Source organism: Ips typographus, linkage group LG11, assembly GCF_016097725.1.
Source record: "Ips typographus isolate SLU linkage group LG11, UJ_Ityp_2.0, whole genome shotgun sequence".
In the NCBI taxonomy this organism is placed as follows: Eukaryota; Metazoa; Arthropoda; class Insecta; order Coleoptera; family Curculionidae; genus Ips; species Ips typographus.
Window position 1 is genome coordinate 2,472,176 of NC_138432.1, and position 19,290 is coordinate 2,491,465.

The following is a 19,290-nucleotide window of genomic DNA, read 5'->3' on the forward strand; positions in this document are numbered from 1 at the left end:
GAAGTAGTAGTCCATATTCTTTCAGTGGAGTCGCAAGAGTACGAAAGGAAGGAAATGACAAACATTTTGTGGAGAAGACTCCACAATACTTTATTATGACCTTAGATGGTAAGGTCTGCTCAACAAGTTTCGGTCACATAAATGACCATCTTCAGGAGCTCAAATCAGTCGATCAATGTGACTACTGTCTTTTTACAAGGGGAGAGACAGAGAGACCCATGTTATACCGAATTAGTGAATTTAACATAATTCAATAGGCGAACAAAGCTCATTATGGAGAAAAAACTTTTTGTTTTTAATTTAATGTGCTAGAGTTAGTTTTTTCTCCATAATGAGTTTTGTTCGCCTATTGAACTATGTTAAATTCACTAATTCGGTATAACATGGGTCTCTCTGTCTCTCCCCTTGTAAAAAGACGGTAGTCACATTGATCGACTGATTTGAGCTCCTGAAGATGGTCATTTATGTGACCGAAACTTGTTGAGCAGACCTTACCATCTAAGGTCATAATAAAGTATTGTGGAGAAGACTGTTTGTCATTTCCTTCCTTTCGAACACAAAAGTAATTAACTAGGTTATTGCCGCTAATGCACCGCCAGCAGGTCACCGGGCAACCAGGTACCAGACGCAGCGTCAGCAGGAAAATCACCAAACCTTCCAATGTGGAGCACGGAACAATAATGGTCAGCACTTATTATTTTAATTCAATTTGTTTATAACGTTTGTTAATTTGTATAAATAGTTGTTAACTGTTAAATAAAAATCAGTATTAATCCAACAGCGGTTCTTACTCAACCTTCCAACCTAAACAACAATAAACTACCAAGTATCCTGAGCAATCTTCCTGAATTCCATTACAGGAATTTACAGTAACTGTTTTTAGTATTAGGTTTGTTTTGGTTAAAATAAAGGTTCCTTCTTTCCCCGCTAGTTAGCGGTTCAGTGGCTGTGTGAATTTCGATGTGCATAGCTGCTGGATCGCTGGATGGCGGAGATGGGATGGCGTTTTCTTGGGGGTGGTTTCGATTGATAGTAGGTACAGGATGGACTTAAGCCCAATTTTGGGACCGGTAGTTTCCCCTTTTTTCGGTGTCTAATTAAAACAAAGCATTGCGATGGTCTTAACGTGATGTTGACGCAATGTAATTTCTGTCCAGTGCTCTGAATGTCAAAGTGAAGAAATTCAATAAAGTGCGGGTAAATAGGCGCGGGTAACTATGACTCTCTTAATTATTCTCATATTCCCCACCGGAGTACCAGAGCCGGGGGGTCTAGGGGTCCACTCGGTCCAGACGATCCCAGGTAATCTGGAGTAAAGTCTGGCCCTGGGCCTCACGGGGCTAAGCAGTTGAGTGTGGGTGTGCCGGGTGACGGAGTCGCGCAAACACATCTTCTCCTGTGTAGTCCCTTTCTGGGAGGTGGGGTTCCACCGAGCCGCTACCAGTCTGGCACTGAATGAAAAGAAACTGGGAGGTTGGGTTGCCAGCCGAAAACACCATGAGGCTAGCTCGGCCTCTACCCCCTGAGGGTGTGCAACCCATCTGCCGGCGTTCGTATGAATGTCGGTAGGATGTGGTGGGCTTAGTAGCCACTAGTGGCGAAGAGCTTGGGATTGCAGCAAGCAAGTCAGGGTGGAGACTCATGCCACCCGCCCATCACCTACATCGATGGGTAAGCCAGCCTGCATAGCAGTGACGAGCCGGGAGTCAAAAAACCCCGGTGCTGGTAGTGGGGAAGGCGTCGTGGGCCCAGCTAGCCCGCGACGCGTCAATGATCCGGGCTTTCGACCGTCAAGATGATGAAGCCTCAGATGTCGAGGAGGTACAAGTCCCCGTGCCTCCTCGGAACGACCAGGGGGACATCGATGACGACGAGGCTATGATCTGGACTATTCTTGTACCGTTTGAGGACCAAAGTTGCGCCGTCTGTCTCAGGGACGGTGTCAATTTGCTTCTGCTCTCCGTAGCAGAAGCAGAGAAACATTACCGGTCCGCTCACGCAAAAACCCCAGTGCAATACCAATGCAGGGGTTGTGACAAACGGTACGTGAAGCGGCACGCGGCCCTCTGTCACGTTTAGAAGTATCCGGGCAGAGAGGCACCAGCGAGAGGGGATCATGTATGCCCCACATGCGGCGTGCCCTTCATAAGGGCTCGTGGGCTGTCCACCCACGAGCGATCACGTCACCCGGTGGCATATCGGCGCCTTGGCGGTAAACGCGAAGTCACCAGCGCGTGGGGGGCATCCTAAAAGGTCCCGAGGGAGGCCTACCGGGATGTAGACACCACCATTGACCTGAATCGTAGTAGGGTCAATGTGCGTCTCCAGCGAGGCGTGAAGCAGGGAGACCCTCTCTCCCCACCCTATTTAACATAGTGTGTGATAAGCTTCTTCGCCTCCTGGAAAGCAGAGAGGGATACAAGCTGAATGAGGACAACTCAATCAGCTGTCTCGCTTTTGCCGACGACTTGTTGCTTGTGCCCAGCAATGAGGAAATCGCGCAACGTCAGTTGGAAGATGTGGAAACCTTTTTAGGTGGTCTAGGTATGAGCCTGTCAGCACCAAAATGCTGCACGTTCAGCATAAGGACCACCAAAGACTCCTGGTTCCTGACTGACCCCTCTCTGCACTTTGAATGTGGTGCGCCAGTCCGCGCATTAGCGGCCGGCGAGGGTCTAGACTATCTCGGGATGGTTGTCAGCCCTTGGTCAGGGATTGACATGCAAAAAGTGAGCCCCACTCTGCTCGGAGCAGTTAAGCGTGTACTAAAGCTTACGCTCAAGCCATTCCAAAAGCTAGACCTCATCACCACCTACCTCCCACCTAATCCCGCACTACTTGTATGCTATGCAAATAGCGATTCCCACCGGGTTGGCTAAAAGCCGTGATTCTTGGGTGAGATAAAGAAAATCCTCGCCCCTGAGTCCCCGTTACGCTACATTTTTCCAGCCCAAACCACGGTTCCCGTAATGCCAGATAAAGACTTCATCTCTAATAAGGACCACCTCACACCATAGGAAAACATCCGTACCTCGTCGTATGGTGAGTGTAAGCCAGAGCAAAAACTACAACTATTAAAAACATACGCAATACCGAAAGTGCTCTACGGTTTGCAACAGCCAAAAATAACGGGCAGAATTCTGCAGGAGGCAGATCGACTTGTCCGACATTTCGTTAAGAAAAATATGCATCTTAACACCCACACTCCTGATGCGGCAATTCATGCCAAAATGAAGGATGGGGGCTTGGGGGTAAGCTCACTGAGAAACACTATACCCCAAATCTTCATGGGGAGGCTGAAAAACTTAATAGCCGTCGAACATGAAGCCTGAGGTACGTCATGATGCACGACTCCTCAAGGCAGCTAATGAACCGCTTAACAGCCATATGCGGGGCCGAACCTGGCGATTTATACTATGCGGGGAAAATTAAACAGTCGCCCCTGCTAAAGAGAATAGAATGTGCCAGCGAAGACGCTTCTAGCCGATCGTGGATCGACCACAAACCAAATAGATCGACGGGCAGAGACTACGTCAGGGCAGTCCAGCTACGATCTGCAAACCTACCAACAGCTGGGCTGCCATCCAATCCAGCAGACCAAAGGCAGTGCCGAGCAGGGTGCGCCAAAGTGGAGACGATCTGCCACGTTCTCCAGGGTTGCCCATAAACCCACTGGGAGCGTATTCGCAGACACAACGAGATTGCGAAGAAGCTCTCCAAACACTGTAAAACCAAGAAATGGCAGGTTTTGGATGAGCCGCATATCAGACACGCGGACGGAACCCCTTTCAAGCCCGACTTGGTAGTAAGTATAAACAGCAATGCTTTAGTCGTTTCAGATGTGCAAGTAGTCTGGGAGGGAGACATCGGCTTAGGTGTTATGCATGCCAACAAGAAGCATACATATGAGCAAGACGCCAAGTTCACCGAAGCCATCAGCCTAAAATTCCCCGGCAAGACCATCATTCACGCCCCGGTCACCATAGGTGCAAGGGGAATTTGGCCGAGATGTAACTCCGAGACTGAGTATCTCCCCCAGCTCACGAGGGGATTCAAAGATAGCTGCGTGGCCTCCACTCTAAAGTGGGGAAGTTCCATCCACGCGGCCTTCTCTAAAAAGACGTGGCGTGCCAGACAAATAAGGTAAGATCTTCCTTACTGGGTGTGCTTAGCTAGTTTACAGGACAGGAGCCACTGCCTGAAGGACGGCCACTCGACCTGACGACCACCAACCGAGGCCCGGACAACAAGACTTGGACTATGGATGCCGCTGGACTTCCACCGCGCGCATACCAACCGGTATGAGGATGGGCCATCGGGGAAGCAAGGAGCGTCGAGGTGCCAGTTCCAGTACCACCAATGTGCATGTGCTTTCCGTTACGGTGATGTCCCCTTTACGACTTGGTCAAAACCAAAATTGACTGTAACCACAGACGTCCGCTAGATGCCCCCCCCCTTCTGGACAACACTCGGAGGTGGAATTAGCCTTATAACAACAATGTAATACAAGTAAAATCCTCGGACTAGCCGGGAAGAACTGTATTAGGCTAAGGGCTCTAGTTGTAAACTAGCTTGATTGTTTTACGCTGCCCGGATAACACGGCAGCAAGATAACACTATTTTTACATCTGTGTACATGTCTTTATATTTTTTATACAATAAAGATTTTAAATAGCCAAATGCCTCGTCATCTAATTAGTGACGCGCATGAATAGATTAACGAGATTCCCACTGTCCCTACCTACTATCTAGCGAAACCACTGCCAAGGGAACGGGCTTGGAAAAATTAGCGGGGAAAGAAGACCCTGTTGAGCTTGACTCTAGTCTGGCACTGCAAGGAGACATGAGAGGTGTAGCATAAGTGGGAGATGGCAACATCGCCGGTGAAATACCACTACTTTCATCGTTTCTTTACTTACTCGGTTAGGCAGAACGCGTGCGCCGTTCGCTCTCGAAGCGGCGGCTGTCACGGTATTCTCGAACCAAGCACGTAGAGTGGTAGTCGATGGTTGCGCCTGCTTGGTTTTTTTATTTTTTTTTATTTTTAAAAAGTGTGTTTTTTTGATCAAAATCGATTTTATTCAATTTTTATACTGTTCTACAATCGATTTGCTTTATTAAAACTGTCATATTGACTAATTTGTTCAATTTTCAAAAATTCAAATTATATGTTTTTTTCGATTAAAATGAATTCTATTTAATTTTTAAAGTGTTCTGCAATTGTTTTGCACCATTAAACTGTAATTTTAACTGTTTTTAACATTTTCAAAAATGTGTTTTTTTTATGAAAATCGATTTAATTCAATTTTTATAGTGTTCTACAATAGATCTACTTTATTAAAATTGTCATTTTGACTAATTTTTTCAAATTTCAAAATTTTTGAAAAATTTAAATTACTTTTTCTATTTTAAAATTAATTGCAATTAATTTTTAAAGTGTTCTGCAATCATTCAGCGCCATTAAAACAGCCATTTTAACTGTTTTTAACATTTTGAAAAATTCAAAAAGTGTGTTTTTTGATAAAAATTAATTCTATTTTTAAAGTCATCTACAATTGATTTGAACAATTAAAACTGTCATTTTGACTGTTTTTTTTTTTTTAAATTTTGAAAAATTTTAAAATCATTAACTAACTAATTTAAACATCTTCAGAACGGTTATTTTTTACGGAAACGAAACGTGTTTAGGCATTGTTTTGAGTGGAACGAGAAAACGTAATTTTTCAATTGAGGCAGTGGTTTTTTTTAGAAAAGAGGGAATTTTTGGGAAATTTTAAAATTTGAAATTAATAAATGTTTGATTTGTTTTTGTAGAAATAGACGACTAGCATCATGAACAACGGTAACAACGACAGAACCACAGTTCCTTCGGCAACTTAGGGTGATGCTCGAGCGGTTCGATTGGGAGCGCCGCATCCTGCGAGTGGCCTTGGAGCGATTTGATTGGGATCGTCGTCGAGAACTCCAGGTAGTATTACATCGGATGGAAGAGTTGCCGCGTGAGTTGCATGTTTTGCTTACGCCTCTCGATTATGTTGGATTGATGAGGGAATTGCGCGTGGTATTGGAACGGTTCGTCGAAAGACCGCGTCAACTACGCGTAATTCTAAATCGTGCGGATGTGTTGTCCAATTCATCGGTTCGACCGCTTTCTTTTCAAAATAATGATGACAACAATGTAATTTTACTAATTGACGATGACGACGTCGTGACAGCAACGGAACCGATTTTGGTTGACGCGTCTGTACCATCATCGCCACCACCACCACCATCTCCTGTCGAGTATATTGTTGTTACACCTGATTTACCAGTTTTGTCCCCAGTTTCGTCAGCAACGTCGTCGTCACAAGGTTCTTCTGCGTCTCCTGTTTTTGCAGCGGATTTTGATCTGCTCTCCCCCCTTTACCTTTGTCGCCACCTTTTTTACCGGCTTTGCACATACCAACACCGGCGGAACAACGACGGGAACGTGTTCACGCTCACGATCCAATCACACGAACTTACAGACAAGCCATAACTGTGGGCACGCGTTTCGATGCCAAGTCCCGCGTTGCAGTTTACAATGTGGGCGATTTAACAAAACGGTGTTTGTTGTGTTTAGCCGTGGGCTTTGAACAAGAAAAATCTGTCGGCAAAGAGTTTTGCTGTAAGAGTGGCGATGTTGTGTTACCGCCGTTGGGTTCATGTCCCCGCGAGATGTTTGAACGTCCGTACAATAAACAGTTTATTTGCTATGGCATCGTTCAAATCGACTGTTCCTACCGATGTTCATCCAGAAGGAGTGAGTGGTCATTGGTGTTTTACGATTTGCGGACAGATTTACCACTATACTCACGCCATTCCGGTTCGTCTTTTTGCAGCAGACAATAGTAATGGTCAAGTAACGGTAAATAATAGCCAGCAGGTTAGGGACGACACCATTACTCTCAAACTTAATCAGTATTATTTCGTTGACTCGAATAATGCTGTCAATCGAAGGGTGGAATTTTTGGGTGACCGCATCGCACCCCTAACTATACGTAATATTGAAACGATGTTGCGTCGGGTCAATCCGATAATTCAAAGTTACCAAACCATCAGTGAGGTAATTCAACGTAAACAGGCGGCCGCGACCTCTCCCGAGGAAAGAAACGCCATTCTCGACAGTTTAGTGATCCGATTTAGGGACAATATTAATCGCGAGGTAAGAAACTACAGTTTCCCCGCGTGCGACTCTGAAATTGCGGCCGTTTTTGTCAATGAACCACCCTTCGAGGTTGATTTGTGCATCTACCCACGCGACGGCCGGGGTAGACACGAACTTAAAAACCTCAATAAATGGGCCGACCCCATGGTGTACCCGATCCTGTTTCCGAATGGGGAATTTGGCTTTGATAAAGAGATCCATCACGTTCGGAACGTGACGAAGACAATCACTTTTCGCGAATTCTATCGCTATCGTCTACAGATACGCGATACGAATCGCTTACAAACACCGCCTACCACCATCCAAAACCCAACTCAACAACAAAGTGAGTCTTCGAACCGTCACCGCTCGATCTCGCCTATCCGTGAATTAAATGAATTTACAATTTTGCATAATGGCTGCAAATTGCTTCAATAGTACGTAGTGGACGCTTATGTCAAAGTGGAGGCGAACGAGTTTTGGTAACATAAAACCCACCAGCTATTTAGATGGCGAGCCAGTTATGGTAGTTTGTTAAGGTACTTGGAGACAAGGGCAAACGCAGCTGGTACGGATTATCGAGTTGGGTCAATTTTCATTTTGCCTGCGTCGTCGAGACGTGGAATGCGTTCAATCGCCAGTACCTCGATGCGATTAATGTAATAGCAAGACATGGCAAGCCGGATCTCTTTATCACGTTTACGACGAACCCGAATTGGCCAGAGATCCAAAACAACCTCGCTTACAAACAGAAATGGCCAAACCGTCCTGATTTGGTTTGTCGCGCATTCCACATTAGATTAACCGAGTTTATAGACGATATCGTCAAGAAACAATTGTACGGTAGCGTTCATAACTATTTCTACACGATAGAATTTCAAAAACGAGGCTTGCCTCATGCTCACTTTGGTGACGTTTTTACAGCGCGACAAACTAAACAGCCGTGAGCGCGTCGACGATGTCGTTTCAGCCGAGATACCGGACTATCAAGTCGAACCGATTTTGTTTAGAACGGTAGCCGACTTTTATCTGCATACAAAGTGCAGAGGACCGACCCGCGACCCAAACGTTACCTGTTTGAGAGCGGACGGTACCTGCAAAAAGTATTTTCCAAAGGCCCTACGGGAGGTCACTAATTTAAACTATAACGCTTCAACGGTCAAAAATGGACACCCTGAATATCGTCGACGTCGCAACAATCACATGATCATTTCGAACAACATAACGTACACCAATGTCGATATCGTGCCTTACAATCGTTACGCGGCACTCAAATATCAGAGTCACATCAATTTTGAGTGCGTCGGATCCTTGGCATCCGTCAAATATCTGTACAAATACGTAACGAAGGGTGAGGACATGTGTCGCATGGAAGCGAAAAATGAAGTCCATCGCACTATAAATTGGGACGAGATTAGTAATGACCTAGATCAGCGTTTTCCAAACTGGGAGGCGCGCCTCCCTGGGGAGGCGCGGACTATTAAAAAGGGAGCCGCGAAAATTAGTCACAGCGAACAATTTTCCAAATTACTGCTAAAGTTTTTTATGTAAAGAGGAGAGAATAAATGGAAAATACAATCGTGCTTTATAGCGCATAGTTCAACTAAACATTTCGTAATATTCTTAGCATCTATATAGACGTCCTAGACCCCGGCAAATCTTTTGAACCAAGGCTGTCGTAAATTTGGAGACACTAGCGCTAACGTCGCGTCGCTTCAAACAGGGGCCCGCACTAACGCCACAGATGCGTACAAGAAAAGCTCGATGCACTTTGTCACAGCTAATATTTAATTGGTTTAGCAGTGTTAGGTAGTGTCTATTGTTATTGACGTGATTGCCCACTAATCATAATAGTAAGTAATTTAATAGTTTAATTTTGTTCAGAATAATATAATATTATTCCTAATATTTCCAGACAAATGGATAAGTTTTTGATAGGATATAAGCGAAAATCCACTAATAATGAAGATTCTAACGTTGGAACAAGTAGTGGGAATACAAGCCACAAGGAACACGAACGCAGAACTCCCAAGACAAGGAAATACGACTTATCCTATTTATCGTTCGGATTTACTAATATTATTAACGATAATGTGGAAAAACCAATGTGTTTGTTGTGTTCAAAAGTTTTGGCTGCTGAAAGTATGAGACCCGGCAAATTAAAACGGCACCTTGAAACTATTCATTCTGAATACGTTGGTAAGCCCCAAGAATTTTTTCAAAGAAAATTAGATGCGTTATCTAAAAACAAAAAAAATTTCAAAAAAATTGTTCATGTTCCATCAAATGCCTGACTAGCATCATACCTACTGTCGTACAGAATCGCTCAATGTAAAAAACCCCACACAATAGCAGAAACCTTAGTTTTGCCAGCGGCTATTGATATGGTCAAAACAATGTTCGGCCAATGTTATGCGAATCAGCTGCGACAAATACCGCTTGCTGATAATACAATTGGCAGAATAATTGATGATATATGTGAAGATCTTTGTGACCAATTAGTTTCTCGAATGCGTACTTCAAAATTCGCCATACAAGTAGATGAAGCTACTGATGTAGCTAAAGACGCACATTTAATTGCATATGTTCGATATGTTGACGATACTAATATAATTGAAGATATCTTATTTTGCAAACCAATTCCTGACAGAGCCACATCCAACGAAATTTTCAAAATAATAGACAGATTTTTTAATGAGAACGACATAATGTGAAATAATTGCATTGGGCTCTGTACCGACGGTGCACAATCAATGGCGGGACACAAAACTGGTCTTCAAACACTAGTTAAAATGAAAACACCTGAGGTTGTCTGGACGCACTGCATGCTCCACAGAGCAGCTCTCGTATCAAAAACCATAAGCGAGGAACTAAACAATGTTTTTGCAAAAGTGACGAAAGTTATAAATTACATAAAAAACAGTCCATTAAAAGCAAGGTTGTTCGCAAAACTGTGTAAAGATATGCGAGCTAATTACACGTCACTTCTGTACTATTGTGAAGTGCGTTGGCTATCCCGTGCAAAAGTGATTCAAAGGGTACTTGAACTCAAAGAAGAAATTGCTATGTTTCTCGAGGAAAATTATAATGATGACGGCAATATATTTAGGGATGATAATTTTATTGTTAAACTTACATATTTGGTTGACATTTTTCAAAAATTGAGTGTTCTTAATAAATCAATGCAAGGACCGCAAATGCATTTGCTTATACAAAAAGACAAAGTGACAGCATTTATTAAAAAAGTGGAGCTATGGAAATCAAATTTTCAAAAAAATAAGGTTGACATGTTTCCACGTTTAAATTTATGCGCCCGAGATAACATAGAAGCAAACAAAAATCTCTTTGTGGAACACTTGAATGGTTTGTTGCTTCAATTTTCGAATTATTTTGGTGATCTTGATTTTACAAAGTTTGCGTGGGTACATAATCCATTTATCGACGAAGAAGATGATGAATTTGGATTGACAAGTATTGAAAAAGAAAAATTGATTGAATTATCTTGTGATTCTACATTAAAACATAAATTTCAGACTGTATCTCTGGTTCAATTCTGGTTGAATCTTCATACAGAATATAACACTTTGTCAACAAAAGCTTTGAAAGTACTGCTGCCGTTCGCAACATCATATTTATGCGAAACGGGATTTTCTGCCTTGGCTGCAATGAAATCTAAATATCGAGCTCGTTTAGTTGTAGAAAAGGAGCTACGAGTAGCTATATCTTCACAAACACCAAGATTTGATAAACTTTGTGCTAATAGACAAGCACATCCATCTCATTAAAAACAATAATAAAATCTCGTTTTCCATTAGTTTGTATGAATAAATTTTGTAACAGTAAAAAATTGTCGTCGCCAATATTGTACCCGAAGGAGCAGCTGCAACAACAGCAACAACAACAGCGAACTCAAATCCCGGTACGCCTTGCATTCGCTATGACTGTCAACAAGTCGCAAGGACAAACTTTTAAGCGGGTAGGGATTGCGCTCACCAGTCCCTGCTTTGCTCACGGCCAGTTGTATGTCGCCATGTCGCGAGTCGGCGATCCTGCACAGGTTCGAATTTTCGTGGGGCCACATCCGATGCAAGGTCGTTTCACATTTCCTACCATCGTGCTCACATCGCGGAATGTGGTACACCGCGAAGTGTTTACGGTAAGACCGGATCCGCCTGTAGTCGTATATAATATACGCAAACGGGCCCATCAAAACGTCAATACTGTAGTCGTTGGTCCCGATGGTAGCAATGTGGTTGATGGTGATGGCGGTAATGATGGTGGACCACCACGATTATTGTCGCTGCCACAATTATTGTTGCCCCCATTGGACACGGCGGTATTACGTGTTGATGGAACCAGGCGGATTGGAGATCGACCATCGACCATTTACGACCGAGACGCTCTGTTGATGCCACCACCAATCGCCTTCCCAACTAGAGCGCGACCACGAAAAAAACGACACAACGAACCAAAAACCTACTTGGCACCACCATCACAATCATCACAGGCCGGCACGCATAAATCATCGTCGAAGATTCGAATTTTGTCAGACGTGCAGGTTCGGCCGCCAAGAGGTTCGCCACAACCTGGGCTACTGCTACGATCATTGCCCTCTGCTATACCACGACATCCACCATCATCAGCAGAGGAGCAATGGGTCGAAAAAGAGCCGAAACCGACTGTGACGCCAGAACAAATCGAGGACAGTGACGGAGAAGTGAGCGAGGCGCACCTGGTGCAAATTGCAAAAGAGCAATTTTTCAACCCCATTTGTCCAGATCTCACCGATGTGGAGTTGAAAATGCGCAAATCCGTCGCTGATATGCCTGGCACCTCGGATACGATTAGCGACCAACTGACAGAGGATCAGAGGGATAAAACGAGACAAATAGCGGAAATCGAGGCGAGAATTCGTCAGCGCAAAGCGATGGAAGCTATTACCGGATTTGGACAGCCCCCTTCAAAGAAGGGAAAAAAATAAAAAAAAATTAATATAAATATTTTAAATTGATACAAAAGTGTAGACGAATTTGGTCTTGCTAGGCAATTTTAAATGTTTTATATTTACCAAAAAAATTTAAAAAAATGTAAAATCAATTTAAAATGTTTACAGATTGGTGTGGTCAATCTGAAATTTGGTACGTTTTTTAGATGATCTCGCACGTACAGTCTGTAGGTGTTTAAAATTGACCCAAAAAAAAAATTGTTAGTTTTAGGTGCGCATAGTTTTTAAGTTCCCCTCTGGTCCCTGTTGTAGATATAGGAGATAATAGAATAGGAAAAAAAAAATAAAATCCAAAAAAATTTAAAAACAAAAAACCAAAAAATACACAAACGACACAAGTGTTTAAAGTGGTACTAAAACACTTGAATCTGGACATTTAAGTGTAATCACTTTAAATACTAACACACACACATAAAACACACATTTCGACATACAAGTGTTTAAAGTTTAACTAACGTACCCAACTTTTTTTTAGTATTTCATTCATTCAATTTTTACAACTTTAAATGCTTTATGTTGTGACAAATACTTTAGTGTAATTCAAGTACTGTACGAGTATGACAATTACACTGGGGTAACAACAAATAGATAAGTTTTAGGTGAAATATTTATTTACCTGTTTCTAATCTAAAAGGTACCCTTCCATGGAGCTGTGTGACCTTGACGTGGGTGGAAGGGCTTAGTAGATTAATGTGTTGTTTGCATATTTTTTGCATGCAACAACATTGATCGAAGCCAAGGACAGCTCAAAGTGTTTTTCTTACATTTTTAAAAGTACTATTGACATTTTTTGTTAATTTCAGCTCAACTTTATGATGACGGCTACGACGACGACGACGACGACGATGAACAAAGGTTCTTTTCAGAACCATCACATGATTAATTACAGAAATTCGTTTGTCCTTAATTTTCTCATCACGTTTCAGGTATAAAAAGTATATATAAAATATTCCCCAACTTTTAATTTAATTGACTCTCAGTAACACTAAAATTTAGTTTTTCTCCCCAAAAAACTTTTGAAAATAAAAAAAACTGTAACCTGTAACCCTTCCTTTAGGCAAGGACAGGTCAAAGTGAATTTTTTTTGTTAGTTTCAGCTCAACTTTATACTGCTGATGACGACGACGTTGAACAAAGGTTCTTTTCAGAACCATCACATGATTAATTACAGAAATTCGTATTCGTATATATTTTTTGACGACGTTTATATGCACAAATTGCTTTCAATGCAATTCCATAAACAAAATTAATAATTATAAATAGTTTATCATAAAATTATTTCTTAATTTACTACATTTACGAGAAAGGTGTTACAATGCAATTTCTTATTCTTAATTCATAAATTTATTATTTTTCTCTGTCAAATGTTATTCATCAATTAATAATAACACAATATTCATTTTTTGGTTATGAAATCGGTTGTTTTTATTTCAAGTATTCAAAATATTAAAAGTTTGCAATCTAACCAACACATTTCTTTTAGTATTTGACAGATTCAGATTTAGTTTTTATTGATAATTGTATTTTAAAAGTTGAAATTAACCATCTTTCAAGGTCATTAGTTGTGAATATGTTTATGGAATTTTGTATAAACCAATATAATGCATTACGGACTTTAAACTTTAAGGTTACAACAAGAAAATGCGTTATACTAGTAGGAGGGACCGGAACAGGTTCCGCCACCTCCTCTGGAGCAGGTGGCGGAACCTGTTCCAATCGTGCAGCCTGAAATTGTGGTTGAAGAGGTAGCGGACTGCAGCCAAACAGAGGAGTTTATCCGCTGGAAGCTTGAGCTCCTTGTCGGCGCCTTGGCGTTAAACGCTAACGGTCAAATCGGTCGCTTGGAGCCAAGCCCTGAGGCCGCGAATGTCATTCGGGCACTCAGGGGATGTCTGTCTTGGGCAGCAGATACTGGGGGAGAAATCCCCCAGTATATGGTCGACCACATGTAGCAGCTTGCTCTCGACATCCTCGTCCGCACCGAGGACCCTGATAACGCGAAGTCACCAGCGCGTGGGGGGCATCCTAAAAGGTCCCGAGGTAGGAAGCGTGTAAAGCGTTATATCTACTCGCGGACCCAGGGGATTTATGCCCAAAATCCAGGTCTCCTCGCCAAGATGGTGCGAAAGGGAATAGACTGGATGTCCGAGCCGGGTATCCAGTGCCCAGACGCTGCCGTGGACGCGCTGTATCGGGAACTCTGGGAATCAAAGCCCGGAGCCGTGCAGTTTGAAGAACTGCCTGCAGATCAAGATGAGGTGGCTATCGGCCATGTCCTTTCGGCAATAACACCTCTCGAAGATCTGCAGCGCGTGCGCCGCTTGAAAAATGCAGCTGCAGGCGTTGACGGTATCCGTCAACAGTTGCTAAGGAAGTCCTCCGTCTGGTCTTCAATTTCCTGCTGGTCGCGGGAAAACAGCCAAAGGACTGGAGGATGAACAGAACCACGCTACTCCTTAAAAAGGGTAAGGACGGTAGGATGGCTGAGAACTACCGGCCTATAACCATCTCGTCCCTGATCTCTAGGGTATACTATGGGATCTTGGACGCTAGAATAAGGAGCGTGGTGACGTTTTCGCCCAGACAAAAAGGTTTTGTTTTGGAACCTGTGTGCTTCCGCAATGTCCACATCCTGGATGAGCTGCTGAGGCATGCTAAGGCGCACCAGGGCCTGGCCCTGACGCAGTTGGACGTAAGCAAAGCGTTCGACACGGTCCCGCACCAAGTTTTGGGGCCGGCGTTAAGGAGTAAAGGGCTTCCCGAGTCCCCGTTACGCTACATTTTTCCAGCCCAAACCACGGTTCCCGTGGTGGTGTTTCTCAAGGCCGCTCTCGGGCGGGTTGAGTCCTGGCCAGGAGTGGTTAGATGGTGCGATATGCTCCAGGTGACATCGGAGCTTGGCGAAAATCGGATCCCATGGTCGTTTCGTGGCTGGGGAGCCGTAGCCAGCTCCATAATAAAGACGTCTTCTCTAATAAGGACCACCTCACACCATAGGAAAACATCCGTACCTCGTCGTATGGTGAGTGTAAGCCAGAGCAAAAACTACAACTATTAAAAACATACGCAATGCCGAAAGTGCTCTACGGTTTGCAACAGCCAAAAATAACAGGCAGAATTCTGCGGGAGGCAGATCGACTTGTCCGACATTTCGTTAAGAAAAAAATGCATCTTAACATCCACACTCCTGAACAGTCGCCCCTGCTAAAGAGAATAGAATGTGCCAGCGAAGACGCTTCTAACCGATCGTGGATCGACCACAAACCAAATGGATGGACGGGCAGAGACTACGTCAGGGCAGTCCAGCTACGATCTGCAAACCTACCAACAGCTGGGCTGCCATCCAATCCAGCAGACCAAAGGCAGTACCGAGCAGGGTGCGCCAAAGTCGAGACGATCTGCTACGTTCTCCAGGGTTGCCCATCAACCCACTGGGAGCGTATTCGCAGACACAATGAGATTGCGAAGAAGCTCTCCAAACACTGTAAAACCAAGAAATGGCAGGTTTTGGATGAGCCGCAGATCAGACACGCGGACGGAACCCCTTTCAAGCCCGACTTGGTAGTAAGTATAAACAGCAATACTTTAGTCGTTTCAGATGTGCAAGTAGTCTGGGAGGGAGACATCGGCTTAGGTGTTATGCATGCCAACAAGAAGCATAAATATGAGCAAGACGCCAAGTTCACCGAAGCCATCAGCCTAAAGTTCCCCGACAAGAACATCATACATGCGCCGGTCACCTTAGGTGCACGGGGAATATGGCCAAGATGCAACTCCGAGACTGAGGAACTCCTCCAGCTCACGAGGGGATTCAAAGATAGCTGCGTGGCCTCCACTCTAAAGTGGGGAAGTTCCATCCACGCGGCTTTCTCCAAAAAGACGTGGCGAGCCAGACAAACAAGGTAAGATCTTCCTTACTGGGTGTGCTTAGCTAGTTTACAGGACAGGAGCCACTGCCTGAGGGACGGCAACTCGACCCGACGACCACCAGCCGAGACCCGGACAACAAGACCTGGACACGATGGATGCCGCTGGACTTCCGCGGCGCGCATACCAACCGGTATGAGGATGGGCCTTCGGGGAAGCTAGGAGCGTCGAGGTGCCAGTTCCAGAACCATCATGTGCATGTGCTTTCCTTTCTGTGATGTCCCCCGACTTGGTCAAACCTAAATGACTGCAACCACAGACGTCCGCTAGACGCCCCCCCCCTTCTGGACAACACTCGGAGGTGGAATTAGCCTAAGAACATCTTTGTAATACAAGTAAAATCCTCGGACTAGCCGGGAAGAACTGTATTAGGCTAAGGGCTCTAGTTGTAAACTAGCTTGATTGTTTTACGCTGCCCGGATAACACGGCAGCAAGATAACACTATTTTTACATCTGTGTACATGTCTTTATATTTTTTATACAATAAAGATTTTAAATAGCCAAATGCCTCGTCATCTAATTAGTGACGCGCATGAATAGATTAACGAGATTCCCACTGTCCCTACCTACTATCTAGCGAAACCACTGCCAAGGGAACGGGCTTGGAAAAATTAGCGGGGAAAGAAGACCCTGTTGAGCTTGACTCTAGTCTGGCACTGTAAGGAGACATGAGAGGTGTAGCATAAGTGGGAGATGGCAACATCGCCGGTGAAATACCACTACTTTCATCGTTTCTTTACTTACTCGGTTAGGCAGAACGCGTGCGCCGTTCGCTCTCGAAGCGGCGGCTGTCACGGTATTCTCGAACCAAGCACGTAGAGTGGTAGTCGATGGTTGCGCCTGCTTGGTTTTTTTATTTTTTTTTATTTTTAAAAAGTGTGTTTTTTTGATCAAAATCGATTTTATTCAATTTTTATACTGTTCTACAATCGATTTGCTTTATTAAAACTGTCATATTGACTAATTTGTTCAATTTTCAAAAATTCAAATTATATGTTTTTTTCGATTAAAATGAATTCTATTTAATTTTTAAAGTGTTCTGCAATTGTTTTGCACCATTAAACTGTAATTTTAACTGTTTTTAACATTTTCAAAAATGTGTTTTTTTTATGAAAATCGATTTAATTCAATTTTTATAGTGTTCTACAATAGATCTACTTTATTAAAATTGTCATTTTGACTAATTTTTTCAAATTTCAAAATTTTTGAAAAATTTAAATTACTTTTTCTATTTTAAAATTAATTGCAATTAATTTTTAAAGTGTTCTGCAATCATTCAGCGCCATTAAAACAGCCATTTTAACTGTTTTTAACATTTTGAAAAATTCAAAAAGTGTGTTTTTTTGATAAAAATTAATTCTATTTTTAAAGTCATCTACAATTGATTTGCACAATTAAAACTGTCATTTTGACTGTTTTTTTTTTAAATTTTGAAAAATTTTAAAATCATTTTAAAACTAATTTAAACATCTTCAGAACGGTTATTTTTTACGGAAACGAAACGTGTTTAGGCATTGTTTTGAGTGGAACGAGAAAACGTAATTTTTCAATTGAAGCAGTGTTTTTTTTAGAAAAGAGGGAATTTTTGGGAAATTTTAAAATTTGAAATTAATAAATGTTTGATTTGTTTTTGTAGAAATAGACGACTAGCATCATGAACAACGGTAACAACGACAGAACCACAGTTCCTTCGGCAACTTAGGGTGATGCTCGAGCGGTTCGATTGGGAGCGCCGCATCCTGCGAGTGGCCTTGGAGCGATTTGATTGGGATCGTCGTCGAGAACTCCAGGTAGTATTACATCGGATGGAAGAGTTGCCGCGTGAGTTGCATGTTTTGCTTACGCCTCTCGATTATGTGGGATTGATGAGGGAATTGCGCGTGGTACTGGAACGGTGCGTCGAAAGACCGCGTCAACTACGCGTAATTCTAAATCGTGCGGATGTGTTGTCCAATTCATCGGTTCGACCGCTTTCTTTTCAAAATAATGATGACAACAATGTAATTTTACTAATTGACGATGACGACGTCGTGACAGCAACGGAACCGATTTTGGTTGACGCGTCTGTACCATCATCGCCACCACCACCACCATCTCCTGTCGAGTATATTGTTGTTACACCTGATTTACCAGTTTTGTCCCCAGTTTCGTCAGCAACGTCGTCGTCACAAGGTTCTTCTGCGTCTCCTGTTTTTGCAGCGGATTTTGATCTGCTCTCCCCCCTTTACCTTTGTCGCCACCTTTTTTACCGGCTTTGCACATACCAACACCGGCGGAACAACGACGGGAACGTGTTCACGCTCACGATCCAATCACACGAACTTACAGACAAGCCATAACTGTGGGCACGCGTTTCGATGCCAAGTCCCGTGTTGCAGTTTACAATGTGGGCGATTTAACAAAACGGTGTTTGTTGTGTTTAGCCGTGGGCTTTGAACAAGAAAAATCTGTCGGCAAAGAGTTTTGCTGTAAGAGTGGCGATGTTGTGTTACCGCCGTTGGGTTCATGTCCCCGCGAGATGTTTGAACGTCCGTACAATAAACAGTTTATTTGCTATGGCATCGTTCAAATCGACTGTTCCTACCGATGTTCATCCGGAAGGAGTGAGTGGTCATTGGTGTTTTACGATTTGCGGACAGATTTACCACTATACTCACGCCATTCCGGTTCGTCTTTTTGCAGCAGACAATAGTAATGGTCAAGTAACGGTAAATAATAGCCAGCAGGTTAGGGACGACACCATTACTCTCAAACTTAATCAGTATTATTTCGTTGACTCGAATAATGCTGTCAATCGAAGTGTGGAATTTTTGGGTGACCGCATCGCACCCCTAACTATACGTAACATTGAAACGATGTTGCGTCGGGTCAATCCGATAATTCAAAGTTACCAAACCATCATTGAGGTAATTCAACGTAAACAGGCGGCCGCGACCTCTCCCGAGGAAAGAAACGCCATTCTCGACAGTTTAGTGATCGGATTTAGGGACAATATTAATCGCGAGGTAAAAAACTACAGTTTGCCCGCGTGCGACTCTGAAATTGCGGCCGTTTTTGTCAACGAACCACCCTTCGAGGTTGATTTGTGCATCTACCCACGCGACGGCCGGGGTAGACACGAACTTAAAAACTTCAATAAATGGGCCAACCCCATGGTGTACCCGATCCTGTTTCCGAATGGGGAATTTGGCT

General features: G+C 43.3%; 2 protein-coding genes across 2 annotated transcripts; both read left to right on the top strand.

Moving 5' to 3' along the window:
- The first annotated feature begins 6,733 nt into the window (after positions 1-6,733).
- LOC145735678 (uncharacterized) lies at positions 6,734-7,603 on the top strand. Its single transcript, XM_081989657.1, has one exon. The coding sequence runs from the start codon at positions 6,734-6,736 to the stop codon at positions 7,601-7,603; it is 870 nt and encodes a 289-aa protein (XP_081845783.1).
- Positions 7,604-8,062: 459 nt separating this feature from the next.
- LOC145735679 (uncharacterized) lies at positions 8,063-8,716 on the top strand. The gene has a single exon (XM_081989658.1). It carries the CDS (start codon positions 8,063-8,065, stop codon positions 8,714-8,716), a length of 654 nt encoding a protein of 217 aa, XP_081845784.1.
- The last annotated feature ends 10,574 nt before the right edge of the window (positions 8,717-19,290 follow it).